The 10,844-nt window shown below is 59.5% G+C and overlaps 1 protein-coding gene across 1 annotated transcript; it reads right to left on the bottom strand.

Annotated features, from left to right (window-relative positions):
* Positions 1–117: 117 nt before the first annotated feature.
* On the bottom strand, positions 118–7,059 carry ZBTB45 (zinc finger and BTB domain containing 45). The gene is made up of 3 exons (XM_087772892.1): positions 7,002–7,059; positions 3,890–4,957; positions 118–629 (listed from the first exon to the last, which is right to left on the bottom strand). Exons 2-3 carry the CDS (start codon positions 4,899–4,901, stop codon positions 271–273), a joined length of 1,371 nt encoding a protein of 456 aa, XP_087629018.1. The 5' UTR covers positions 4,902–4,957; positions 7,002–7,059; the 3' UTR covers positions 118–270.
* Between the last annotated feature and the right edge of the window lie 3,785 nt (positions 7,060–10,844).

Raw genomic sequence — 10,844 nt, forward strand, 5'->3', positions numbered from 1 at the left:
GTGCCACCAAGTCTGTTTAACCGCCCCCACTGCCGTGGTTTGGGGAGACAGAAACCACATCACCAGGAGGGGATGAGCAGGATGGACCCCATCTCCCTCTGTCTGTACGTCCAGGGCATGAAATCCATGTCTGGGGTGGGGTCAAAGTCCTCCAGGTTTCACCCCGCGGTGCTCAAACAGCCCCAGGAGCTCATCCACGGGCACGGGGGAGCCCCAAAACCCACCCCTGAGGCAGTTTGGGGGTGACAGAGATCCCCCCCTGGGGCACCCTCATGCCGTGTGAGCGGGGCCAGCACCCGCAGCCTCGGCACCTGGCCACGTTGCCAGCCCGGCTTCAGGTGGCGGCGGTGGCCCTGGCGGTGGCCCCGGCGGTGGCACGGGGTGGGTTGCAGCGGCGTGGCGTTCGAGGAGGGTGCGGTGGGAGAAGCCCTTGGTGCAGAGGCGGCACTGGAAGCGCTCGGGGCGGTGGGTGCGCATGTGGACGTTGAGGGAGCTCTTCTGGGTGAAGCGTTTGCAGCAGACGCCGCACTGGAAGGCGCGGACGCCCGTGTGGGTCACCATGTGCTTCAGCAGGTAGTCACGGAGTGAGAAGGAACGCCAGCAGATGGAGCACTGGTGGGGCTTCTCGCCTACAGAGAGACAACCGTGGGTCAACTTGAATCAATATGGGTCAACACGGATCGATACGGGTCAACATGGATCAACGTGGGTCAACATGGATCGATATGGGTCAACACAGATCAACATGGGTCAACATGGATCAATGTGGGTCAACACGGGTCAACGTGGATCAATATGGGTCAACATGGATCAACGTGGGTCAACATGGATCAGCATGGGTCAACATGGATCAGCGGGGGTCAACATGGATCGATACAGGTCAACACGGATCAACGTGGGTCAACTTGGATCAACGTGGGTCAACATGGATCGATGTGGGTCAACACGGATTGATGTGGGTCAACACGGATCAATGTAGGTCAACATGGATCAATATGGGTCAACACGGATCAATATGGGTCAACATGAATCGATACGGGTCAACATGGATCACCGTGGGTCAACTTGGATCGATATGGGTCAACACGGATCGATATGGGTCAACGTGAATCAACGTGGGTCAACACGGATCGATGTGGGTCAACACGGATCAGCGTGGGTCAACACGGATCAATGTGGGTCAACACGGATCAACATGGGTCAACATGGATCAACGTGGGTCAACATGGATCAATACAGGTCCACATGGATCAACATGGAAGCAACACAGGTTGACGGGGTCAACACGGATCAATACAGGTCAATGTGGATCAACATGGAGCAACACAAGTTAATGGGTCAACACAGGTCAACACGGAGTGACATGGCTCAACATGAGTCAACATAGATCGACACAAGTCGATGGATCACCATGGGTCAAAAGGGTAACGTGCATCGATGAGGGTCAACACAGGTCAACATGGATCAACATAGGTCGTCGTGGGTCAACATGGGTAACATGGAGCGACATGGGTGAACAGGGACCAACACAGGACAACACAGATCAGCGTGGGTCAACACAGATCACCGTGGGTCAACATGGTTCCCCAGGTGAACATGGATTAACATGGATCAACACAGGTTGACATGGGTCAGCAGATCAATGTGGGTCAAAATGGAGCAACACGGAGCAGCATGGGTCAACAGATCAACATGGGTCAACATGGTTGCACAGGTGAACATGGATCAACATGGGTCAGCAGATCAACACAGGTCAATGTGGAGCAACACAGATCAACATGGGTCAGCATGGATCCACAGGTGAACATGGATCAACATGGGTCAACACAGGTCAACATGGGTCAGCAGATCAACCTGGGTCAAAATGGAGCAACACAGGTCAACATGGGTGAACACAGAATGACATGGGACATCATGGATCAACACAGGTCTACATGGGTCAAAATGGAGCAACACAGAGTGACATGGGGCAACACAGATCAACAGGGGTCAACATGGATCTACACAGGTCAACATGGGTCAACGGGGATCAACAGCAACACGGGTTAACATGGGTCAATATGGGGCAACAAACATGGATCAACACGTGATCAGCATGGGCCACCACAGACTGATGTGGGTCACCACAGAGTGACACGGGTCAACACTGATGACATGGAGCAACGCGTGTCAACATGGAGCAACATGGAGCAATGTGTCAACATGGATTGCGTGGAGTGACACGGGTCAACACAGGTCAACACGTGATCAACATGGGTCACCACAGAGTGCTCTGGGTCACCACAGAGTGACACGGGTCAATGCAGGGTGACACAGGTCAACACTGATGACGTGGAGCAACGCGTGTCAACATGGAGCAACACGGAGCAATGTGTCAACATGGATTGCGTGGAGTGACACGGGTCAACACAGGTCAACACGTGATCAACATGGGTCACCACAGAGTGATGTGGGTCACCACAGAGTGACACGGGTCAATGCAGGGTGACACAGGTCAACACTGATGACGTGGAGCAACGCGTGTCAACATGGAGCAACACGGAGCAATGTGTCAACATGGATTGCGTGGAGTGACACGGGTCAACACAGGTCAACACGTGATCAACATGGGTCACCACAGAGTGATGTGGGTCACCACAGAGTGACACGGGTCAATGCAGGGTGACACAGGTCAACACTGATGACGTGGAGCAACGCGTGTCAACATGGAGCAACACGGAGCAATGTGTCAACATGGATTGCGTGGAGTGACACGGGTCAACACAGGTCAACACGTGATCAACATGGGTCACCACAGAGTGCTCTGGGTCACCACAGAGTGACACGGGTCAATGCAGGGTGACACAGGTCAACACTGATGACGTGGAGCAACGCGTGTCAACATGGAGCAACACGGAGCAATGTGTCAACATGGATTGCGTGGAGTGACACGGGTCAACACAGGTCAACACGTGATCAACATGGGTCACCACAGAGTGATGTGGGTCACCACAGAGTGACACGGGTCAATGCAGGGTGACACAGGTCAACACTGATGACGTGGAGCAACGCGTGTCAACATGGAGCAACACGGAGCAATGTGTCAACATGGATTGCGTGGAGTGACACGGGTCAACACAGGTCAACACGTGATCAACATGGGTCACCACAGAGTGCTCTGGGTCACCACAGAGTGACACGGGTCAATGCAGGGTGACACAGGTCAACACTGATGACGTGGAGCAACGCATGTCAACATGGAGGAACACGGAGCAACATGTCAACGTGGATTGGTGTGGAGTGACACGGGTCAACACAGGTCAATACGTGATCAACATGGGTCACCACAGAGTGGCATGGGTCACCACAGAGTGATGTGGGTCACCACAAAGTGACACGGGTCAACACAGGGTGACACAGGTCAACACTGATGACATGGAGCAACACGGAGCAACATGTGTCAACATGGAGCAACACGGAGCAACGTGTCAACGTGGATTGGCGTGGAGCGACACAGGTCAACACGTGATCAACATGGGTCACCACAGAGTGGCATGGGTCACCACTGATCAACACGGGTCACCACAGAGTGATGTGGGTCACCACAGAGTGACGTGGGTCACCACAGAGTGACACGGGTCAACACTGATGACATGGAGCAACGCATGTCAACATGGAGCAACACGGAGTGACACGGGTCAACGTGGGTCCCCACCCCCCACGTCCCCGCTCCCTCCCTGCGCCACCCCCACCCCCCCCATCCTTGTCCCCCCAACATCTCCCCCCGCTTCCGCGGCCCCACCTCCCCCCGCCCTCCCCGGCCCCACCGCGTCCCCCGTGAGGGAGCCGGCTGAGCCCCGCGGCCCCGCTGTGGCCCCGCTGTGGCCCCGCCGCCGCAGCGGCCCCTCACCGGAGTGGATGAACATGTGTTTGGTGTAGTTCTTGCGGGAGCTGAAGGTCTTCTGGCAGTGGCCGCACTGGTAGGAGGGCTCGGGGCAACGCGACGGACCGGGCTGGGGTGCCTCGGTGGCCGGGTGACCACCCGCCCCGCTCAGCCCCACCTCCGTTCCCCCCTCGTAGAGCGGCGGCGGCGGCGGCGGTGGCGGCGCGAAACCAAAACCGTTGCCCCCCGTTGCCGCTTTAGTGCCGAACGCCGGCGTCCGGCCCAGCGCCTCCAGGCTGCAGTCGGGCCCGAACTTGGCACCCTCCTCGCCGGGCCACGGCGGCAGGAAGGCGTCGGCGAAGACCTCGGGAGCGCCAAAAAATGGCGGCTCCTCGGCGGCGAAGGGCGGAGGGGCGAAGCCTTCCTCACCGGCACCGCCGGCGGCGCCCCCTCCTTCCTCTTCCTCTTCCTCCTCCTTGACCGGCAGCTGGAGCCGCAGCGGTTGACGCTGCTTGCGGCTGTGACAACTTGGCGCCGGTTCGGTTGAACCAAAGCGGACGTCGGGCTCCGCCGGCGCCGGTACTGGCAGGGACTTGTGGCGGGGGTCGGCGGACGCCGGGCCGGCCTCGGGGCGGGACGGGCGGGCGGGGGGCAGCGCCTTGGGTCCCCGACTCTGGGAGATGATCTGGGTGCATTCGTCGATGACCGTCTTGATCTGGAGGATGGAGGCGGCGGTGAGGATCTGGAGAGCTTCCGATTGGGCCACCACCAAGCAACCGCTGTACATGAACTCCACCAGCTGCCGTACGGCTCCGCTGGGGACAACGGGTGGCACCTCGATGGCCGAGTGACCCAAGAGCAATTTGTCGTGGAAGAAGGGGCTGCCGGCGGCCAGGACGCAGCGGTGGGCTCGGAGGGTGGCCTCGCGGATGCGAACCGTCACGTCACAGAAGTGACCACCCAAGCGTTGGCCGTTGAGGGTCTCCAGGAGCGAACGGCTGAAGTTCTGGAGGTGGATGTAGTGGACCGCCTCCGCCATGGCCGCGGGGCTGGGCGCCAGCGGGGCCCGGCGTCGTCGGTGAGGTCGGGAGATACCTGAGGGAAGAGCAACAGGGTTTGGGGACATCGTATGAGGTGACACCAAGGGTTGGGGACATCACCGTGGTGTGGAGAAGCCACCTTATGGGATGTCACCAAGGGCTGGGGACATCAACGTGGTGTGGAGAAGCCACCTTATGGGATGTCACCATGGGCTGGGACATCAATATGGTGTGGAGAAGCCACCAGGACGTCACCAGGAGCTGGGGACACCACTGAGGACATCTCCGGGGGCATTAAGGACACAGCTGGGGACATCACCGTGGTGTGGAGAAGCCACCTTATGGGATGTCACCAAGGGTTGGGGACATCAACGTGGTGTGGAGAAGCCACCAGGACATCACCAGGAGCTGGGGACACCACTGAGGACATCTCCGGGGGCATTAAGGACACAGCTGGGGACATCACCGTGGTGTGGAGAAGCCACCAGGACGTCACCAGGAGCTGGGGACACCACTGAGGACATCTCCAGGGGGGTAAGGACACAGCTGGGGACATCAGCGTGGTGTGGAGAAGCCACCAGCGTGTCACCAGGGTCTGGGGACATCTTATGGGATGTCACCATGGGCTGGGGACACCAACGTGGTGTGGAGATGCCCATGTGACATCACCAGGGGCCGGGGACACCCTGTGTGACGTCACCGGGAGCCAGGGACACCCTGTGTGACATCGCCAGGGTCTGGGGACACCGTAGGTGACATCACCAGGGGCTGGGGACATCCTGTGTGACATCAGCAGGGGCTTGGGCCACGGTTGGGGACGTTGACAGGGTCTGGGAACACCATAGGTGACATCACCGGGGGCCGGGGACACCCTGTGTGATGTCACCGGGGGCTTGGGCCGTGGCTGGGGACGTTGACAGGGCCTGGGGACACCCTGTGTGACATCACCAGCGGGTGGGGACACCCGGTGTGACATCACCAGGGGCTGGGGACACCCTGTGTGACGTCACCGGGGGCTTGGGCCATGGCTGGGGACGTTGACAGGGTCTGTGGACACTGTAGGTGACATCACCGGGGGCCGGGGACACCCTGTGTGATGTCACCAGGGGCTGGGGACACCCTGTGTGACGTCACTGGGGGCCAGGGACACCCTGTGTGACATCGCCAGGGTCCGGGGACACCGTAGGTGACATCACCAGGGGCTGGGGACATCCTGTGTGACATCAGCAGGGGCTTGGGCCGCGGTTGGGGACGTTGACAGGGTCTGGGGACACCATAGGTGACATCACCGGGGGCCGGGGACACCCTGTGTGATGTCACCGGGGGCTTGGGCCGTGGCTGGGGACGTTGACAGGGCCTGGGGACACCCTGTGTGACATCGCCAGGGTCCGGGGACACCGTAGGTGACATCACCAGGGGCTGGGGACATCCTGTGTGACGTCACCGGGGGCTTGGGCCATGGCTGGGGACTTTGACAGGGTCTGTGGACACTGTAGGTGACATCACCGGGGGCCGGGGACACCCTGTGTGATGTCACCAGGGGCTGGGGACACCCTGTGTGACGTCACTGGGGGCCAGGGACACCCTGTGTGACATCACCAGGGTCCGGGGACACCGTAGGTGACATCACCAGGGGCTGGGGACATCCTGTGTGACATCAGCAGGGGCTTGGGCCGCGGTTGGGGACGTTGACAGTGTCTGGGGACACCATAGGTGACATCACCGGGGGCCGGGGACACCCTGTGTGATGTCACCGGGGGCTTGGGCCGTGGCTGGGGCCGTTGACAGGGCCTGGGGACACCCTGTGTGACACCACCGGGGGCTGGGGACACCCGGTGTGACGTCACCGGGGGCCGAGGACACCCTGTGGGGCGTCACCCGGGGCTGGGGACAGCGAGGCGGGGTGGGGAAGCCGCCAGGACGTCACCAGGGGCCCCGTGGGACGTCAGGGGGTGCTGGGGACAGCGCTGCTGACATCACGGGGGCTCGGGGACAGCTCGCGGGACGTCACCGGCGTGTGGCGACACCTCGGGGCCCCCTCTCCCCCCCCCCGGAACCCAGGCGGCGGCGGGGCGGGGCGGGGGCGGGGCCGCACTCACCTCCGCGCCCGCCGGAACCGCCGCCGGCCCCCGCACCCGGAAGCGCCTCCGCCGCCGTTTCCGGCAGCCCCGGCGCGTCACTTCCGGAGGGGGGGCACCGGAGGGGAAGTGAGCGGGGACCATAGAGAGGGAGCCGGCGCGGTCCTCCCGCCGCCCCCCGCACCATAGAGACGGGGCGGGAGCGGCCCCGCCCCTTGCGATACCCTATAGACCCCATAGGGACCCCCATAGTGCTACAATACCATATAGACCCCATAGGGAGCCCCATAGCGCTACGGTGCCCTATAGACCCCATAGGGACCCCCATAGGGACCCCCATAGTGCTACGATACCCTATAGACCCCATAGGGACCCCCATAGCGTTATGGTATCCTATAGACCCCATAGGGACCCCCATAGGGACCCCCATAGTGCTACGATACCCTATAGACCCCATAGGGACCCCCAAAGTGCTATAATACTCTATAGACCCCATAGGGACCCCCATAGTGCTATGATAGCCTATAGACCCCATAGAGACCCCCATAGGGACTCCCATAGTGCTATGATGCCCTATAGACCCCATAGGGACCCCCATAGTGCTACGATACACTATAGACCCCCATAGGGACCCCCATAGGGACCCCCATAGTGCTATGATACGCTATAGACCCCCATAGGGACCCCTATAGGGACCCCCATAGGGACCCCCATAGTGCTATGATACCCTAGAAACCCCCATAGCGCTATGATACCCTATAGACCCCATAGGGACCCCCATAGTGCTATGATACCCTACAGACCACTATAGGGACCCCCATAGTGCTGGGAGCCCCTATAGACCTCCATAAGGACCCCAGTAGTGTTTGTATGCCTGTAGACCCCCACAGGGACCCCAGTAGGGCAGGGATCCCTATAGACCCCCATCAGAACCCCCACTGGGCTTCAGTCCGCTATAGACCCCCATCGGGACCCACATAGGGCTGGGATCCCCTATAGAGCTCCATAGCTCTCAGTAGGGCTGAGACCCCCATAGGTACCCCCTAAGGCTGCAGTGCCCTATAGACTCCCATAGGGCCACGATCCTCTATAGACCCCCAGAAGGACCCCCATAGGGTCACAGTCCTCTGTAGACCCCCAGAGGGGTCCCCATAGGTGCCAGGATCCCCTAAGACCCCTATAGATGCTAGGTGCCTTATAGATCCCCATGGGGTTCCCCATAGGTCTGGGATCTCCTATGGAGCCCCATAGGGATCCCTGTAGTGCCTGGCCCTCCTATAGACCTACGTAGGGGCCTTCATGCCCTATAGACATCCCCCGCAGTATCCCCCATAGGGTCTGGATTCCCCTATAGACCCCCATAGGGCTGGAATTCCCTCTAGACCCTGATAGATCCCGGATGACTTATAGATCCCCACAGGGATCTCTATAGGGCCCAGGGATCCCCTTAGGGATCCCCGCAGGTCCTGGACCCTCTGGAGACCCCTGTAGGGCCTCGATCACCTATAGATCCCCCTGTTGATCCATACAGGGTCTGGATTCCCTACAGACCCCCATAGGGCCTGGATCCCCCATAGATCCCCACAGGGATCCCCGTAGAGCCTGGCTCCCCTATAGACTCCCCCCGGGGACCCCTACAGGGTCTGGAGGACCTATAAGTGCCCATAGGGATCACCACGGGGCCAGGATCCCCCGTAGATCTCCACCAGGATCCCCATAGATGGACTCCCTATAGATCACATAGGGCCTGGATGATCTGGGGGTCCTTATAGGAATCCTGTTAGGGCCGGGATCCCCCTATAGATCCCCATGGGGGATCGCTATAGGGCTAGGATCACCTATAGACCCCCCCCCTCCCAGGGATCCCTGTGGGGCTGGTGTCCTCTATAGACCCCTATAGGGATCTCCACGGGCTCAGGGATCCCCTATAGATCCCATAGGGCCAAACGGCCCCGCCCCTACAACACCCCCAGAGGGTGACGTCATCCATCCCCTGCATCCGGCCGTGACGTCACGTCCTCATCCAGCGATGACATCACCGCTCGGACCGGGCCTGTCACACGTCCTGGTAAGTTGGTGATGTCATTTCCCGGACCCTCGGTGACATCAGCGATTGACCTGTCCGGCGTAATCATCCTGCTCTGTGAGTGATGTCACTTCTCGCCCGCCAGTGATGTCACTTCCTGGCCCTGGTGCGGTGTGACTTCTCATATGGACTCCCTTCTGCCTCTGACGTCATTCGTTGCCCCGTGATGACATCACGGCTGAGTCAGAGCTCCGCCCTCTGCCACCCAGTGCTTGCGCCTGGCCTCTGCGGCGGGGTGATGTTGGCTGATGACGACCTGTGTCGGCCCGTGTTGGCCCGTGTTGGCACGTGTCGACCTGTGTCACTCCGAGGTGGCCCGTGTCACTCTGTGTTGGCCCATGTTGACCCATGTTGGCCCATGTCACTCTGTGTTGACCCATGTTTGTTGCCCCGTGTTGGCCCATGTTGACCCATGTTGGCCCGTGTCACTCTGTGTTGACCCATGTTGACCCATGTTGGCCCATGTTGACCCGTGTTGGCCCATGTCACTCTGTGTTGGCCCATGTTGACCCGTGTTGGCCCATGTTGATCCAGCATTGATCTGTGTTGGCCCCTGTTGACCCGTTGTTGGCCCATGTCACTCCATGTTGACCCACATCAGTCTGTATTGACCCATGCTGACCCACATTTGTTGACCCACGTTGACCCGTGTTGCCCCGTGTTGCCCCGTGTTGCCCCATGTCACTCTGTTGCTCCATTTTGACCCATGTAGACCCGTGTTGATCTGTGTTGGCCTGTGTCAATCCGTGTTGGCCCATGTTGATCCAGCATTGATCTGTGTTGACCCATGTTTTTTGACCCCTGTTGGCCCACGTTTACCCATGTTGGCCCGTGTCACTCTGTGTTGACCCATGTTTGTTGACCCGTGTTGGCCCATGTTGGCCCGTGTTGCCCCGTGTCACTCTGTTGCTCCATTTTGACCCATGTAGACCCGTGTTGATCTATGTTGACCCGTGTCAATCCGTGTTGGCCCACGTTGATCCAGCATGGATCTGTGTTGACCCATGTTTTTTGACCCCTGTTGGCCCACGTTTACCCATGTTGGCCCGTGTCACTCTGTGTTGACCCATGTTTGTTGACCCGTGTTGGCCCATGTTGGCCCGTGTTACCCCGTGTCACTCTGTTGCTCCATTTTGACCCATGTAGACCCGTGTTGATCTATGTTGACCCGTGTCAATCCGTGTTGGCCCACGTTGATCCAGCATGGATCTGTGTTGACCCATGTTTTTTGACCCGTGTTGGCCCACGTTTACCCATGTTGGCCCGTGTCACTCTGTGTTGACCCATATTTGTTGACCCGTGTTGGCCCGTGTTGCCCCATGTCACTCTGTTGCTCCATTTTGACCCATGTAGACCTGTGTTGATCTATGTTGACCCGTGTCAATCCATGTTGGCCCACGTTGATCCAGCGTTGATCTGTGTTGACCCATGTTTTTTGTCCCGTGTTGGCCCGTGTTGGCCCGTGTCACTCTGTGTTGACCCGTGTTGGCCCATGTTGCCCCGTGTTGCCCCGTGTCACTCTGTGTTGACTCATGTTGACCCGTGTTGGCCCATGTTGCCCCGTGTCACTCTGTTGCTCCATTTTGACCCATGTAGACCTGTGTTGATCTGTGTTGGCCTGTGTTAATCCGTGTTGGCCCACGTTGATCCAGCATTGATCTGTGTTGACCCATGTTTGTTGGCCCGTGTTGGCCCGTGTTGGCCTGTGTTGGCCCGTGTCACTCCATGTTGACCCCCATTAGTCTGTATTGACCCATGCTGACCCACATTTGTTGACC

The sequence above is a fragment of the Nipponia nippon genome, unplaced genomic scaffold (genome assembly GCF_047370975.1).
Source record: "Nipponia nippon isolate SJK-2023a ecotype South Korea unplaced genomic scaffold, ASM4737097v1 scaffold_38, whole genome shotgun sequence".
In the NCBI taxonomy this organism is placed as follows: domain Eukaryota; kingdom Metazoa; phylum Chordata; class Aves; order Pelecaniformes; family Threskiornithidae; genus Nipponia; species Nipponia nippon.